This window comes from Oncorhynchus gorbuscha, linkage group LG09 (genome assembly GCF_021184085.1).
Source record: "Oncorhynchus gorbuscha isolate QuinsamMale2020 ecotype Even-year linkage group LG09, OgorEven_v1.0, whole genome shotgun sequence".
Taxonomy (NCBI): Eukaryota; Metazoa; Chordata; class Actinopteri; order Salmoniformes; family Salmonidae; genus Oncorhynchus; species Oncorhynchus gorbuscha.
In genome coordinates, this window is record NC_060181.1 from 31,974,623 (window position 1) to 31,993,685 (window position 19,063).

General features: G+C 43.3%; 1 protein-coding gene across 2 annotated transcripts in view; it reads right to left on the reverse strand.

The window, feature by feature from the left end:
• Positions 1-853: 853 nt before the first annotated feature.
• The window catches only part of khdrbs3 (KH domain containing, RNA binding, signal transduction associated 3), a 177,932-nt gene continuing 159,722 nt past the window's right edge, over positions 854-19,063 (reverse strand). The window contains exons 8-9 of one of the 2 annotated variants that reach the window (XM_046360875.1): positions 5,007-5,065; positions 854-1,797 (exon numbers count right to left, since the gene is read on the reverse strand). In XM_046360875.1, the coding sequence (XP_046216831.1) occupies positions 1,706-1,797; positions 5,007-5,065 (151 nt within the window). In that variant the 3' untranslated portion in view covers positions 854-1,705. Of the gene's footprint in view, positions 1,801-5,006; positions 5,066-19,063 lie in introns of both variants that reach the window. The other variant, XM_046360874.1, reaches the window with a different exon arrangement.

Below are 19,063 nucleotides of genomic sequence, written 5' to 3' on the forward strand. Positions count from 1 at the left end.
CCGTCCTCTCAGTGCGGAGGACCGCTGGGGTTCAGAGGTCAGGGGTCATTTAGAGGCTCTCTAACGGAGGGGCATGGCCAAAGGGCAGGGGCCACATGGGTCTTTATAGACTGAGAGATAGAGGGCCACACCACCAGAGGGGAACACAGGGAGCAGAACAACAACAGAAACGATTTCCCCTCCATACAAATTCTATACAATTGTGTGAAAGCCATTGCTTACATCCAGTAGAAAAGCTATGAACAGTCCCTAGGTGTTTCTCCTGGTGTCACTGCTTGTCGTCATTCAAATGTAATAGCACTGTCTATTATAAGATACTCAAAGTGACTCATTGTCAGATAGGCAAGCGAGACAAATACAGGTGCCGATGCCATTGTTACTGTATATGTTAGTGCACTGCACTGTTACCTATGCTGTAACACAATCCGTTTTATTAAGAGATAACACATGACAAAACACACAACATCAAAGACTTAAATCTGTGATTGACATTGTATCAAAACCATTCCCTACAAAACATTACCTGAATTGTAAAATACAAATATGCGACACAGTTCTTACAAAAATGGTGTTGTTTTTGTTGCTGGCATTCAGTTTTAAGATTTTTCATACAAATAATGTTAACTTTTATGCGGTTTGACATGTTATGATATTATTCAGACGCTAATTCTTGATCAACATGGTCTCGCTCAGGAGTCTATACATTCATTACGGTACATAAAAACCTGTATTAGAGTGAGCACTTCAATATTATCATCAGCATCATTCTTTCCAATGTTAGTTTTGTTAGTTTAGATTATAGTGTTTTTCTATTTAGCTATGTAAATACAGAATTAGGCTCTTGAACACAAACTTACTTCTTTCAAAAAGTTTATTGAGCATCAACCAAGAAGAAAAATGTAAAGGGCCTACATAAGCAGAGAAGGTTAATATGCTAATACACTATTTCTGCTCCCAGACCAATTCTACATGGTTTAACGTCTCAAGAAACGGATTATTACATTGTCTGAAAGCATTTCAGGTTTTTAAACCCCTAAAAAAAATAATAGATTGACAATTAATTATTAAGAGCTTTACATAAAAATGTTTTGTAGCTCTTGATTCTTTTTTTTATTTTTTACTGAAGATTTTTACACAAAAAAAGAAGAGTATGGCCTGTGAATGTAGATTGATTAAAGGGGGGAATGAAACAGAAACGCACACGTCTACACACGTTTTAAGATAGGAATAAAACAGCTGACACTATCCACAATGATTCCACACCATGCTTGTATAAGCCCTTTAACACGAGATAACTATCATTTACAAAAGGAGATCAAACAACAATATGTATTTCAGGATCGTTCTGTTTTCTGATTGGAAAGGTTTCATTTACAAGGGACACAATTGACCAATCACCCCCAGGAAAAAAATATCTACAATACTTCACCTCTCTACAACTAAATCACTAACATATTAAAGTGACCAATCCCTCTATAACCAGGCCCATGGTATTTAGATATCTACTTGTTTAAGAGTGGGTAGATGGACTAAAATATACACATTATTCTGGTGAAAACAGTCTTGATATGATACCAGGTTTTTTCTGTTTTTAAAACCCACATTTACGATTGAGTGTTTTTATTCTAAAAAGGGAGCGTCCGTATAAAATCCATTACTTGATGACACGTCCGTGAGGGATTGTGCAGGTTGTTGCATAATCAGTTCAATATCTGGAGTAGGGCGTCTCTCTGTACACTCCCTTGGTCGTCCGTGCAGCTGGCACCTTGCCGCGATTAGTTGTCCACTCCTCCTGACCTGCTTTATAGGGAAACAACAGTAAGAAACACTTCTACACACACACTTTTGTGTAACTCAGATGTTTATGTCATTTTTACCCTGACGTCAAGAGGTTATTGGACAAAATGGTTTTGTATTTTCCTTTGCCTGGAACTGAGGTAAGCATTCAGCTATCATACTTTAATCAGGTATCAATCCAGTCAAAAATAGTTCAATTATGTCAAGGTTCTGTCTTCATCAGTGAACACAAATCAAGCATCATGGACTTTCTGGTCCCAAAATCCTTTGAGAGTCTGATGTTGATATGGCTTATCCAACTGGAACAACAGAAGACTCCCACAGCCTCTGTAGTTCAAACAAAACATCCTCCAAGAAGCTTGTCATTCACCTAGAAGGATGCATTTAGATCATTGAAACAGAAGATCAAATAGCTACTTGAAAAGAGCCAGTGTAGTGGATCCTAGCAAAAGGGCACAATAACCATTAGCCCAAATCAGACCTCATTCAGGCCCTGTGCTGTCTATGTGCCAAGTGCCTGCTACATCGATGGCAGCCTTTGTGTGATCTCTAGCCAGCAGAGACTCATCCCCGGAGCAGAGCAGAGGCTCACAAAGAACAGTTTTTTCCCTGACATGGTCTCTGCTGGCAGCCCATAACCAATGGTTTCTAATTAAACCTGTCACCGTCTCTCTGGCACTCACTGTAGAGAGACGGTGACCAAGGTAACCTTGTGTTTAGAGATCAGCTATGTACCATCAACTCTGTTTATCATTTAAACAGCCCCTTCCTTTGAACTGTCAAACACCTCTTTATTTTGACCTGTTAGAAAGCATTTAGTGTGGCGCTGTTACCCGCTGTGTGTGTGTCTGTGTGTGTCTGTGTGTGTCTGTGTGTGCCTGTGTGTGTCTGTGTGTGTGCTTTGGAGGTTAGTTCTTTACACTTTTATACCAGAGTTTACACCAGAAACTTTACACCAGATTTTACACCAGAAACTTTACACCAGAGATACACCAGAAACTTTACACCAGAGATACACCAGAAACTTTACACCAGAGTTTACACCAGAAACTTTACACCAGAGATACACCAGAAACTTTACACCAGAGAAACACCAGAAATTTTACACCAGAGATACACCAGAAACTTTACATCAGAGATACACCAGAAACTTTACACCAGAGTTTACACCAGAAACTTTACACCAGAGTTTACACCAGACACTTTACACCAGAGATACACCAGAAACTTTACACCAGAGTTTACACCAGAAACTTTACACCAGAGTTTACACCAGAAACTTTACACCAGAGATACACTTACACCAGAAACTTTACACCAGAGTTACACCAGAAACTTTACACCAGAGATACACCAGAAACTTTACACCAGAGTTTACACCAGAAACTTTACACCAGAAATACACCAGAAACTTTACACCAGAGATACACCAGAAACTTTACACCAGAGATACACCAGAAACTTTACACCAGAGATACACCAGAAACTTTACACCAGAGTTTACACCAGAAACTTTACACCAGAGATACACCAGAAACTTTACACCAGAGTTTACACCAGAAACTTTACACCAGAGATACACCAGAAACTTTACACCAGAGTTTACACCAGAAACTTTACACCAGAGTTTACACCAGAAACGTTACACCAGAAACTTTACACCAGAAACTTTACACCAGAGTTTCTTGCCACATTATTCCTGTGTGTTAATCTGCATTGCAAATATGAATATGAATAAGCTATTCTTTCAGTTAAAATAACAACAATTAGGTGTTAACTTACATTTGTAGTGTGTATTATACTAGTGTGTGCATTATACACATGTTTTTTTGCATATCCCACTTCCCCTGAGACAGCCTCACAGCCAGGGATCAGCCATCATTGACAGTGACCCAGGAGCAATGAAAGTTAAGTGCCTTGCTCAAAGGCACATCGACAGATTTTTCACCTAGTCAGATCGGAGATTCGAACCAGTGACCTTCGGTTACAAGCCCAAAGCTCTTACAGGCTCCTAGGCTACCTGCCCTATGTTATGGTCAATTACAAAGTTATCATGGATCAAAGAACATATACTGTAAGTCCTTCATGTTGCAGATAGTGTCTCAGTCTGGTGACAACTGTATACATTTACTGTGAAGTACTGTAAGAGTTGACTGCCAAAGCAAGAGGAGACCTGGGTAATGAGGTGACATTAACATGAACTTTAACAGGAACCATACAGTGCTCAAGTCATTACACCAGAAAATAAAACTATGGTTAAAGCTACATTAGAAAACCAGACGTCAAGGCATATCAGTTACTCTATCACTCATGGTTTATGTACGAATACAGACAAGGCATTGTGTAGACGTAGCCATGCCCCACTTTATAGAATTACTGTGCCTTTATCAGACATCCCCCAACCTTTATCATAACAGAATTGTATTTGACATGGTCAGAGAAATGAGCACTGTCCATATGGAGTTGCGTAAAAGAGGTCTAATTCAGTTGTGAAACAGAATAATCATTCAGCAATTATTTTACCATTATATTGACAAAGAACATGCCTCATGTTATCCCATCACCTGGCACCCTGAATAATACTAATGATACATCTACAACAAATGTGTCCCAAAAATGTATGTGGCGCCTACTCAGGGAAATTACATTGCATGTGGGTTCGGAAACCCTTAGAGTCAACTGACGAACCGGTGCGTCAATCTACATAACATAAGAAAAAAATCCCCTTCAAAATCTGTCAGTTGAAACTAAAGATATCCGTCTCAATCTACCGCATCTGCTGATATAGCAGATCCACATCTGCAGTGAAAGGTGGCAGAGCTGTGTTTGCTCATGAAACAAGACACAAAAACATCAGTCGCTTCCGAACTGTTTTACCTACCTATTTTGACCTCTCTATGGAAAGGCTAGACTCTCACCAACACAATGGTATTTCACTCTACAACCCCCACACAAGTGTCAGGAGACTTGTCTGAAGAAGATACAGTCTATGTGCCAATTTCTGTTTGTAGCGTCAAACTCAAATAGCTAAATGAGCCATAATGTGACCATCTTTAAACAATTCCAGATGTCAGCTAAGAACCCCCCTTCCCCCTCCCCTTTTAAGAATTAACAGCATTCAAACTGCTGACGAACAAAGAACCACATTGAACAAGACAGTATTCATTTCAACAACATTTTATATGTTAATAAAGCACTTAGTAACTCACCATATGACTCATATGATTCCTCACCATTGTCGTGTCCGTACTCATAATAATCGTCTGAGCTGTGCAAGGAAAGAAAGAGGAGATATGCATCAGAATCGCTTTTTAACAATAAAATGACACGCCCTGGCCTTTTCTTAATAGAGAACAATAGAGGTTGCGGTTTCTACAACACACAGCCATCAAATCATTACCTGGAATGTGAATGACATGAACTGTTCGGGAAAGTGAAGTAATGTCAACGTGAGAAAATGAGGTGCAGAATTGATGTACCGTTCCGCTGTATGTAATCATAAAGATATACTCTACATGGCATTACAAACATATGCAAAAGGTCCATACAGAATGTTTCTTTCATAACTATGCCTTCCCTCTCTTAGAGGATGGCTGTGTCCATCCCCCCATATCCTGTCCCATAACAGAGGATATGGAGATATACTGTATATGAGAGATGGCACCTGTAATGAAAAATAAAACGGCTGTCTTGAATTGTGGTTCATTTCTTTGCTATTCTTTATTTATTTCTCAGCGGTGCCCGTTGACTTGCTGACAGAACAATCGTGTGCTGGCATCATTCAGTATCAGACCTATCATTCAGACCCAGAAAGGTAATTCATCATAAAGCTGCCATAGAGCCGACACCGGCGGCCCATCACAGCAGAGTGCCCCCCCCCCTTCCCTCCCCCAGCCATTATCACCTTGCCTGATAATGGAGAACAGCAGAACCAAGCAAAAATGGCCCCAGCCATTATCACCTTAGCTGCTGTAGGTTCATCTAACTCAGTCGATCTATAAACACACAGCCTCTTAGCTATACAATTGTAATGCTATACCCCTGAAAGAAGCGAAATATGAGAACTGATTCACACTGACACGTAGCATCTGTTCAGTCAGTTGTAATGATGAATTGCATATCATCAACTTGTAACTCGTAACATAGTTAACTCATCTCTTTGTATTCCTAGGCATTACTAATCAAGCTCTGCACAAACAGACATCAATGGCGCTCACAGATGATCGTATTATCACATTCATTATTAGAATATTACTTACAATTCTGTATTAATATCAGTGATGTATTCGGGGCGGCAGGTAGCTTAGTTGTTAGTGTTGGGCCAGCCAGTAACCGAAAAGTTGCTAGATCGAATCCCTGAGCTGACAAGGCAAAAATCTGTCGTTCTGCCCCTGAACAAGGCAGTTAGCCCACTGTTCCTAGGCCGTCATTATAAATAAGAATTTGTTCATATCTTACTTGTCTAGTTAAAATAAGGTTAAAAAAACTGTAGTGGTAAAAAAAAAAGTAGGTAATGGGTAAGCTATCAACTCCAGTGGGAGATGGAGATAAGAACAAACAACCACCAATATGTATGAACTGTATAATTTGCATTATGATGGCATTTTAATGTAGTTCTATATGGAAGATAGGAGATGTTCATATTGAAACATATCTTCTTTTTTTTGTTCCTAACTTGTTTGATGAGAAAGTTATTATGAGAACTTAGTAGCCTATTTTTTTGCTCCTGCTGAGGTAAGCTCCGAATAACGTTAGCTTCCTACTTCATCCCTCTAGCAGGCTAAGTAATATTAGCCAGAGCCCTTCATAAGTCTCTGCCGCCAGCTAGCCTACTCGAGCCGACTTCCTCGACCTGTGCCGCGAGGGGGCAGAGCTAGCCATTTGAGAGAGTGGTGAATGTGCTGCTAAAAAGGCAAATCCGGGAGGCAGATATGGGGAACGCAGTGGAACATAACGAACAAACCCCTGTTCATGATTCCACTCGTTCGCAAAGATGCAGGCGAACACAGTCAGATCAAGAATATACGTTTTGATCAATGCTGGGAGCAATATTTAGATTAAATAGATTTTCTTTATTGTGTACAAAATATATATTAGTGTTACTACAGTACAATAGGTCTATGACAGGGGCACTTCTCCTCTCCTCTCTTTGGCTTAGTGCTGGAGGTGACACTACAGGCCCATATATACACCAGATCAACACAGAAGGTTGACATTTATGATTTCCTCATTTCAAAGCACTTAATCATTATTAAACTTTGATTGACAGCATGTTTTTTTGGGGGGGGGCGGGACTTAAAGACACAAGCTGACATGAACAATTGAAAATCATGTAAGGGGACAGAGGGGGAAAAACGTCCATTGTTGTGGATCTATAAACGTCTGCTTGAGACATTGTCCAGAGAAGGCATTCATGTTGGGTTTCTTCCCCGGGGAGATCATTGACTTGGCATGAAGAATGCATTGCTCACACAGCTCATGACTCAACCAGTGAACAATAACAGCAGAAACAAAGGCAACCTTTTTCCTCTTATCCAAACTGGATCCCTGCTAAGATGTGAGTGATTATTTATGCTCTGTGTCCACAAAGAGAAGCCAGACGTTGTTATTCAGAGTGTGATGTTTTCCAATCAACCCTCACAGCAGAGGTACCACTGTGAGACTTTCACTGGTGTCCAGCTGCTAATATATACCTGACACCACTCATCATGGCTTTAGTGAGAAAAAACCAGAGAAAGAGAGAGAGTGAGTGTGAGAAATATATATAGAGAGAGTAACAGAGAGAGAGAAAAGGAGAGGGAAAGGGACAAGGAGAGAGAGAGCAAGAGAGAGAAAGAGATGCAACAAATGAATGCATGTTCTCTCTTTACGTGTCTTGTACACTGTGAAACACCTGACAGGGTTTGTGGTAATTTGATTTCACACCATGTCTCAACACTGGGGTGTATTCTTCCCAGAGCGGAACCCCTCTGAATACACACTCAACTACAAACCGTTCTGCTAAAACGCCCTGGGAAGCTGAGGGGCTAAACAAGCGTCTCATCCTTCCTGTTGGTGTAAAGCTAAAGCCTACGAGGACCAATAACGGCAGTTAGGTCCTCAGAGAGCTGCCAAGTTAAAGCTTTCCCCCTTTAAAACGACGAGAGGAGGACTCCCAAAGCTGTTAGGCACTTCTAATTTCTGGGATGACATTTTGTCAATATCCTCACACCTTTTCTCCTCTATTACCCTGGTCGGGTCAGTGAGTCCTCAGGCCTCAGGTACGTCCTGAAGGGCAACGATCCAGGTGAAACTAACTGCTCATGCGCCCTTCAAGTAAAATACAGGCTGCATCCCAAATGGCACAGTCAAATGCCTCATAGCACTTTTATAGTGGCCCTTTGTAGCTCAGTTGGTAGAACGGTAGCATAGTGGTTTCAATTCCTGGGACCACCCATACATAAAATGCATGCGCGCATGACTGTAATTTGCTTTGGATAAAAGAGATTGCTAAATCAGACGTATTAGAAACCATCCATCAACACTTTATAAATAGTCACTAATGGAGTAAACACGATGCTGGGAACGAGTCAGGGACTGAAACAATCCCGACTTACCCAACTGAATTCATTTTTTATGTTGTTTTAATCACAAGCAAACTCTGTAAACATTCCTTAACAGCTAATGATAGAGCAGAGCAAGGAGAAACCCAGAGCAATCTGTCTTAAAGTGCTGGCTGGCCTTGACCTTGATAAATGAACACCCATAGCGCCCATTAGCTAACCCTGTCTCGTGATCAGGAATGAGGGAATCTGACTCCAGACCTGCTCGTCTACAGGTATACCTACTGCCTGGCTCTCAGTTTTACAGATATGTCTATAAATGGCTGATCTTAAGTAGTGATTTTGCCATTTGCGCCGCCACTAAACAGATGGTGGTGTTACATCTGAATGATGTAGTACACGTCCCTGGTGGACTTTGCTTTCTTACACAGCCATTACTCTTCTGTTGCTCTGTGATAAACCTGCAGCGATATGCTAGGACATTTAGAGAGGATTCAGAGGTACTGAGAAGAACAATCTATAATCAGCAGTCTTATCCAGAGGAGAGAAGACACTAAATATTTCATAGGTTTTCCAAACCAGAGGAAGACCATTCAACATCATATTCAACAGGGTTTCCTCATACATTTCATGCAAATATAAGGGGCATTTTGATAGCAAGACAACTTCATTCATATTGGGGTGGCAGGTAGCCTAGTGGTTAGAGTATTCGGCCAATACCCGAAAGGTTGCTGGATTAAATCCCCGAGCTGACAAGGTATAAATCTGTTGTTCTTCCCCTGAATTAGGCAATTAACCCATTGTTCCCTGGTTGGCCGTCTATAAGAATTTGCTCTTAACTGACTTGCCTGGTTATATAAATAAAAATATTGACACATTTTAGAGTGGGTACAGTATGTATTTTGTATTTCATGGATTAAGGCTCTGGAAAATACAGCAAAATTACCAAAAAAGACAAAAATAGATCAAATATAACACAAAAGGAACTGGACTTGGGAGAATGTGTCCTGTATATTATCCAAAAAGAGGTGGGTGTAATTGAAATTGAAAACTCCCTCAGGAAAATGCTGTTGATTGCTTGTCTCAGCAGCTGATTGCGAAGGCATTCTGCACTGTTGGACCCTTGCTGCGCTGTTACAAAGACGGACTGAATGGTAAACGTCATGGATTTACATAATGTGTGACTATAATCATCTGCTTTGTCTGAATTTGACCCCCCCATGGTAATCAACTTATCGATGGTCAATCAATGTTCAGCAGTCAGGCCTACTGCATTTAAAGTCACCTCAGGTTCAGATTGTCTTGGTGAACGGAGGTGACTGCAATGTTAATACAGCCCAAGCATGTAGACTGAGGTCGCATCCCAAATGGCATGCTATATGACACCCTATGACACCCAATAGTGTATTACTTTTGACTAGGGTGCATAGGGCTCTGGTCAAAATAAGTGCATTATATAGAGAATAGGTTTCCATTTGAGATTCACCCTCAGTGCTTCATCATGTTCTCGGCTGTGCAATAAACTGGTATAATCCCGAGAGCGTCTGGAATCTCTCCAAAACAGCACCTGAGACAGCAACAAAAAAATACTTGTTTGGCCTTACAAAACTAAAATATCTCTAGTGTTGAAGCAAATTAGCCTGACGAAACTTAAATATCTCTAGAGTTGAAGCAAATTAGCCTGACAAAACTAAAATATATCTAGCGTTGAAGCAAATTAGCCTGACAAGACTAAAATATCTCTAGCGTTGAAGCAAATTAGCCTGACAAGACTAAAATATCTCTAGCGTTGAAGCAAATTAGCCTGACAAGACTAAAATAGCTCTAGCATTGAAGCAAATTAGCCTGACAAGACTAAAATATCTCTAGCATTGAAGCAAATTAGCCTGACAAGACTAAAATATCTCTAGCGTTGAAACAAATTAGCCTGACAAGACTAAAATATCTCTAGCGTTGAATCAAATTAGCCTGACAAGACAAAAATATCTCTAGCGTTGAAGCAAATTGCTTGTCAAAAACAAAACATTACATACTGCTGAGAACTAAATTAGAACTATATTGAAATGATAAAATATGCTGGTAAAGTAATTATACAAAGTACCCATCTGAGAACTGCATGACCTCTGGTTCTTAGATAGAAATCCATACAATTCTGCTGAACTGAGCATGTCAGTTAAGAACAAATTCTTATTTACAATGACGGCCTACCCTGGTCAAACACAGACAATGCTGGGCCAATTGTGCGCCGCCCTATGGGATTCCCAATCACAGCCGGATGTGATTCAGCCTGAATTCGAACCAGGGACTGTAGTGTTGCCTGTTGCACTGAGATGTAGTGCCTTAGACCGCTGCACCACTCAGGTACTTTACACAACTATATACAAGATGGCGTAGCAGTCGGCGTGTGTTTGTCTTGTCCCGTGTTAATGGTCTATAAATAGTCTGTTTTTCATTTTTTCCGTATATATTTTAATCTCACATTCCATCTACGAACTAAATATACTTTCCTGCAACCCGCCTCAACCAATGTGGTACGGATCTGCTATTTTTTATACCTTATAACTGGAACCTCCATCGAGCTTGCCAGCAAACTAGCTACTAGCTACTTGTCATTGTTAGCCAATGCTAGCAGTCTTCACCGTTAGCTCAGTTACCAGCCAGCTTGAGCTCAGATAATTATCTGCCAGTCTGCACAGCGCAATATCAACTCAGAGCATATCAGACTGCCTTTCTCTACCACATCACCGGATACCTGCCGCATGCTCTGGACCATTACACTGGATCATTGCAGCTAGCTAGCTGCAACCTAGTGGCTATTGTTGGCTAACGGAGCCCCGCTGATCCATCATGACTGGTCTGCCGACGTAATCATCCGATCTGGTTTCAACAGGCAATTCTGTTGCGATGTCGCCGAAGACTCATCTGCTATCCCCGGCCCGCTAGCTTTCTGACCTCTGTGTCTACAGACAATTCCTTCGACCTCACGGCTTGGTTTTTGCTCTGACATGCACTGTCATATGTGGGACCTTATATAGATAGGTGTGTGTCTTTCAAAATCCTATCCAATCAATTGAATTTAACACGGGTGGACTCGAATCAAGTTGTAGAAAAATCTCAAGGATGATCAATGGTAACAGGATGCACCTGAGCTCAATTTCGAGTCTCATAGCAAAGTGTCTGAATACTTATGTAAATCAGTTATTTCAGTGTTTTAATTTTAATACATTTGCGGGGATGTCTAAAGACCTGTTTTTGCTTTGTCATTATGGGGTATTGTGTGTATTTTTCGGATGATTTTTTGTTTGTTTGGTCCATTTTGGAGTGGGGCTGTTCCGTGGTGGGATGTGGGGAAAGTCAAGGGGTCTGAATGCGTTCCGAAGGTATTGTATCTGTAATCTGATTACAATATTTTTGCTGGTAACATAACCGATTACAGTAACAGTTCTTTGTAATCAGATTACATGTAACTGATGACATGTAATCACTTCCTCCCCAAACCCGGGAATATGAGTTGTGTTTCTCAGTGTGTGTCAATGCTTTCTGCCTTGCTCTGGTCGGTTGTTATGGGTTTTCCTAAATGTTTCATCACACCACTAAATTGTCTCAGTGTGTATGTGTGTGTGTGTACAGTATGTGTGTGTGAATATGTGTGTGTTTGTGTTTATACTCCCTGAGCAGTTACAGCTGATTGGGCTGCAGCGGATTCTGTCGTTCATTAAAAATGTTAAATATATATACAGTATTAAAAAAAAATACATCTGAAATTTCCCTCCCCAACTACAACATTTTCTGTCAAGACAGATCTGCCGTAGGGGGTGGAGTTGCAATCTACTTCAGAGATAGCCTGCAAAGTTCTGTTTTTACTATCCAGGTCTGTGCCCAAAAAGTTTGAGTTTCTACTTTTAAAAATCAACCTTTCCAGAAATAAGTTTCTCACTGTTGCCGCTTGTTATAGACCCCCCTCAGCCCCCAGCTGTGGCCTGGACACCATATGTGAATTGATTGCCCCTCATCTATCTTCAGAGTTCGTAGTGTTAAGTGACCTAAACTGGGATATGCTTAACACCCCAGCCATCCTACAATCTAAGCTAGATGCCCTCAATCTCACACAAATGATCAAGGAACCCACTAGGTACAACCCTAAATCTGTAAACATGGGCATCCTCATAGATATCATCCTAGCCAACTTCCCCTCCAAATACACCTCTGCTGTCTTCAACCAGGATCTCAGCGATCACTGCCTCATTGCCTGCGTCCGTAATGGGTCCGCGGTCAAACGACCACCCCTCATCCCTGTCAAATGCTCCCTAAAATACTTCAGTGAGCAGGCCTTTCTAATCGACTTGGCCTGGGTATCCTAGAAGGATATTGACCTCAACACGTCAGTAGAGGATGCCCGGTTGTTCTTTAAAAGTGCTTCCTCACCATCTTAAATAAGCATACCTCATTCAGATAATGTAGAACTAAGAACAGATATAGCCCCTGGTTCACTCCTGACTTGACTGCCCTTGACCAGCACAAAAATGTCCTGCGGCGTACTGCATTAGGATCGAATAGCCCCCGCGATATGCAAATTTTCATGGAAGTCAAGAACCAATATACAGAGTCAGTTAGGAAACCAAAGGCTAGCTTTTTCAAACAGAAATGTGCATCCTGCAGCATTAATTCCAAAAAGTTTTGGGACACTGTGAAGTCCATGGAGAATAAGATCACCTCCTCCCAGCTGCCCACTGCAGTAAGGCTAGGAAACACTGTCCCCACCGATAAATCTACGATAATCGAGAATTTCAATGAGCATTTTTCAACGGCCGGCCATGCATTCCAGCTGGCTACCCCTACCCCAAACAACAGCTCTGCAACTTGCTCAAGATCCCCACCACCACTTCTCCTTCACCCAAATCCAGATAGCTTATGTTCTGAGAGAGCTGCAAAGTCTGGACCCCTACAAATCAGCTGGGCTAGACAATCTGTACCCTCTCTTTCTAAAATTATCCGCCACAAATGTTGCAACACGTATTACCAGCCTGTTCAACCTCTCTTTCGTATTGTCTGAGATCCCTAAAGATTGGAAAGCTGCTGCAGTCATCCGCATCTTCAAAGGGGGAGACACTCTAGACCCAAACTGTTACACACCTATATCCATCATGCCCTGCCTTTCTAAAGTCTTCGAAAGCCAAGTTAACAAACAGATCACCGACCATTTTGGATCCCATCGTACCTTCTCCGCTATGCAATCTAGTTTCCGAGCTGGTCATGGGTGCACCTCAGCCACGCTCAATCAAGGTCCTAAACGATATCATAACCGCCATCAATAAAAGACAGTACTGTGCAGCCGTCTTCATCGACCTGGCCAAGGCTTTCGACTCTGTTAATCACTGCATTCTTATCGGAAGACTCAATGAAATAAGGAATGAAATAACACTCCAAACCGACCTTGGTTTCACAAATGACTGCTTTGCCTGGTTCACCAATTACTTCTCAGATAGAGTTCAGTGTGTCAAATCGGAGGGCCTATTGACCGGACCTCTGTGTAACGGCGTTCGTCTGTTGAAGAAAGAGAGTCGGACCGAAATGCAGCGTGTTGTTTACTCATGCCTTTAATGAATGAAAACGCGGTACATGAAATAACTGAAACTAAATACAAAAACAACAGAACGGAACGTGAAACTAATTACAGCCTATCTGGTGACTACAACACAGAGACAGGTACAAACACCCATGAAATACAAAGTGAAAGTCAGGCTGCCTAAATACGGTTCCCAATCAGAGACAACGACAAGCACCTGCCTAACAACACCCCTAATCAGCCGCGATCCCAAATAATACAAACCCCAATATGAATACAACATATAAACCCATGTCACACCCTGGCCTACCCAAACATATAACAAAAACACAAAATACAATGACCAAGGCGTGAAAGAACCCCCCCCCCCCCCTAAGGTGCGGACTCCCGGATGCACCTCAAGAGCATAGGGAGGGTCCGGGTGGGCGTCTGTCCATGGTGGCGGTTCTGGCTCGGGACGTGGACCCCACTCCATTAATGTCCTTGTTCCTCCCCTTCGCGTCCTGGGATAATCCACCTTCTCCGCCGACCATGGCCTAATAGTCCTCACCCAGATCCCCACATAACTGAGGAGCAGCTCGTGACAGAGGGGCAGCTCGGGACAGAGGGGCAGCTCAGGACAGAGGGGCATCTCAGGACAGAGGGGCAGCCTGGGACAGAGGGGCAGCTCGGGACAGAGGGGCAGCCCGGGACAGAGGGGCAGCTCGGGACAGAGGGGCAGCTCGGGACAGAGGGGCAGCTCGGGACAGAAGCAGCCCGGTACTGAGGGGAAGCCCAGTACTGAGAGGAAGCCCAGTACTGAGAGGAAGCCCAGTACTGAGAGGAAGCCCAGTACTGAGAGGAAGCCCAGTACTAAGAGGAAGCTCAGGCAGGTAGTAGGCTCCGGTAAATCCTGGCTGGCTGGCGGAACTGGAAGATTCAGGTTGACAAGCAGATCTGGAAGAGACTGGTTGTCTGGCAGATCTGGAAGAGACTGGTTGTCTGGCGGCGCTGGGCTGACTGGCGGCACTGGCGGCGCTGGGCAGACTGGCGGTACTGGCGGCGCTGGGCAGACTGGGAGCACTGGCGGCGCTGGGCAGACTGGGAGCACTGGCGGCGCTGGGCAGACGGGAGACTCCGGCAGCGCAGGAAAGGAGAAAAGCTCTGGCTGCGCTAAACAGGCGAGGCGCACTGGAGGCCTGGTGCGTGGTGCTGGAACTGGTGGTACTGGATCGAGGACACGCACAGGAAGCCTGGTGTGGGGAGCTGCTACCGGAGGACTGGTGTGTAGAGGTGGCTCTGGAAAAACCGGACCGTGCAGGCGCACTGGAGCTCTTGAGCACCGAGCCTGCCCAAGCTTACCTGGCTCGATGCCCACTCTAGCCCGGCCAATAGGAAGGGCTGGTATGTGCCGCACCTGGCTCTGCACCCGCACTGGAAACACCGTGTGCTCCATAGCATAACACGGTGCCTGCCCGGTCTCTCTAGCCCAACCGTGAGCACAGGGAGTTTGCGCAGGTCTCCTACCTGGCATAACTATTCTCCCTTCTAGCCCCCCCCCCCCAATAATTTTTGGGGGCTGCTTTTCCGGCTTCCAACCGCGTCGCCGTGCTGCCTCCTCATACCTGCGTCTCTCCGCTTTAGCCGCTTCTATTTCTTCCTTGGGACGGCGATATTCTCCAGGCTGAGCCCAGGGTCCTTTACCGTCTAATTCCTCCTCCCATGTCCAATTCTCCAAGTGGTGCAGCCTCTCCCACTGCAACTGCTCTTCACGATTAACAGGGAGAGTTGGCTCAGGTCTGAACCCTGACTCAGCCACTCTCTCTCTGCGCCCTCCCCCAATAAATAATTGGGGGTTACTTTCGGTTTTCGCTCTGCGTCGCCATGTTTTCCTTTTTGACTCCATTAGCCTGTAGCCCTCTTCGCACTGCTGAAGCGAATCCCAGGCGGGCGCCTGCACTCTCTCTGGGTCGGCCGCCCACCTGTCGATTTCTTCCCACGTCGTATACTCCATGCCTTTACCTTCCATAACGTCCTCCTTTAGCTCCTGCCAGTTATCTACGTCGTTGCCAGTTACACGCTGCTCGGTCCATGAGAGGTGGGTGTTTCTGTAATGGCGTTCGTCTGTTGAAGAAAGAGAGTCGGACCGAAATGCAGCGTGTTGGTTACTCATGCCTTTAATGAATGAAAACGCGGTACATGAAATAACTGAAACTAAATACAAAAACAACAGAACGGAACGTGAAACTAATTACAGCCTATCTGGTGACTACAACACAGAGACAGGTACAAACACCCACGAAATACAAAGCGTAAGTCAGGCTGCCTAAATACGGTTCCCAATCAGAGACAACGACAAGCACCTGACTCTGATTGAGAATCGCCTCAGGCAGCCAAGCCTAACAACACCCCTAATCAGCCGCGATCCCAAATAATACAAACCCCAATACGAATACAACATATAAACCCATGTCACACCCTGGCCTACCCAAACATATAACAAAAACACAAAATACAATGACCAAGGCGTGACACTCTGGCTGTGTCTATGGGGGTGCCACAGCATTCAATTGTTGGGCCGGCTCTTTTCTCTGTATACATCAATGATGTCGTTCTTGCTGCTGGTGATTCTACACTCCTCAACACTCCTTCCGTGGCCTCCAACTGCTCTTAAATGATAGTATAATTAAATGCATGCTCTTCAACGATCGCTGTCCGCACCCGCCTGCCCGACTAGCATCACTACTCTGGATGGTTCTGACTTAGAATATGTGGACAACTACCATTACCTATGTGTCTGGTTAGACTGTAAACTCTCCTTCCAGAATCACATTAAGCATCTCCAATCCAAAATTAAGTCTAGAATCGGCTTCCTATTTCGCAACAAAGACTACTTCACTCATGCTGCCAAACATACCCTCGAGAAAACTGACTATCCTACCAATCCTTGACTATGGCATTTACAAAATAGCCTCCAACACTCTACTCAGCAAATAGAATGTAGTCTATCACAGTGCCATCCGTTTTGTCACTAAAGCTCCTAAAGCCCCACTACTGCGACCTGTAGTCTCTGACGCTGGATACTTATATCTCCCTCATTAACTATAAGTATCAGCTGTAAATAGCCCACCCAACTACCTCATCCCCATATTGTTTTGTTTTTTTGCTCTTTTGCACCCCAGTATCTCTACTTGCACATCATCATCTGCACATATATAATTCCAGTGTTAATGCTAAATTGTAATTACTTCGCCACTATGGCCTATTTATTGCCTTACCTCGCTAATCTTACTACATTTTCACACAGTGTATATAGATTTTTCTGTTGTGTTATTGACTGCACGTTTGTTTATCCCATGTGTAAACTGGCCTACCTGGTGAAATAATGGTGAAATAAAAATAAAAAACAACTGGTCTCTCCTCTGTACTCTCTTACCTCAGCATGGCTCTCCCCTTTGCTGCTATCTCTACAAAGTCCCCTGTGCTCTGTGCTACCTCTTACCTCCACGCTTGTCTCTTGAATTGAGTTTTACAGCTGTTCCTAGGGGATGTGTCTGCCCTTTAAAACACTGTCACAGCTACCCCTGTAACCGCAGCCCATCCTCCCTGTAACCACGGCCCTCTGGGAGCAGCCTGACTGGCCCAGGGTCGGTATTCAGGCGAAAGGGACAGGAAAGGGAAGATGCGAGAGGCCCCTGTAGTCTTATAGGGGTCAGGAATGAAATAACACTCTGATCCAAACCGACCTGTGTGAGTGTCCATCCTCTGGATGACCTCACCCAGCGTCCAGCAGTCACAATACAGAGCAACACCTGTTATTCTCCTCATTTACATACAGGGAGATCACCTCCTATCACTAACACAATGAAAGTGATTCTCCTCATTTACCTACAGGGAGATCACCTCCTATCACTAACACAATGAAAGTGATTCTCCTCATTTACCTACAGGGAGATCACTTCCTATCAATGAAAGTGATTCTCCCCCAGTCTCTCTATTTATCTGACCTTCCACCTGCTTAATAATACCCACCCACCTACCTACCTACCTACCTACCTACCTACCTACCTACCTACCTACCTACCTACCTACCTACCTACCTACCTACCTACCTTACCTACCTTCAGTTAACTCTCCAGAGACTTAGCCCTTTGCCAGTGTTTTAATAATTAGGTTGTATTGGGTCGATCAACGATTGTGCACCCATATCAGACATGATTTTAAGTTATGTACACAGTAGGTCCCTCAGGACCTCTGGCCCTGGCCTTTTAACTATCCCAAAGCCTAGGACCAAGAGGCATGGAGAGACAGCCTTTAGTTATTATGCCATCAGCCTTTGGAATAGCCTGCCAGGGAACCTGAGGGAGGGCCAAAACTGTGGACATATTTAAAAGTGGTCTTAAAACGCATATTTTTAAGCTTAGCTTTTCCTTAGGGTGCTTTTAAGTCATTCCATTTTGTCATTATTTTATTTTCTATCTTATGTTTGTCGTGCAGTAAATATTTCAGCTTTTATTTTCATAGTTTTTTATTATTGCGTTCCATTCCATGGCTGAAATGTGCTGCATAAATAAAGCTTGATTTGATGATTTGATTTGGGTTAGTGTATTAAATGCTGTAGAAAGAGGCTATGATGGTGCTCATACAGATTGACTGCTCTTGTGCTGAACCTGAAGCTGCCATGGATGTCATGCTGATCTGGCGTTCCAAAATGTTCCCGAAGGCTTTCCCTGTCTTCTGAAATATGCAAATGTCTCCAAGTTAAGAAGAACCGGTAACAGTGTCATGTTTCAAGGTTGTGAACTATTCATTTTTTCCTTTGAACATGAATCTACTACATTCATGTTGACTAAATATGATTTTTTTTAATGTTTAGGCTATTATCAGCAATAACGTTTTGAAAACAGGTTGCATGTCTTGTATTTAGTAGGAATAATATGTCCATCTCAATCATCTCTACTGTATAATAGACATACTGTACATGTCACAAATTCCCAAAACAAACTCTCCAGAATGGCTGCCCAGTTTCCCACCAGGCATAGGACTGATATCATACTGGAGACACTGGAGAAACCAATGGTTGTAAAAATCTCTGCTTGTTATCCTGCAGCTAGTGAAGTCCTGCCTGCCTGCCTTCCTGCCACCCAGCCAGGGATCTAACATGGTGGCTGTGCTGTGA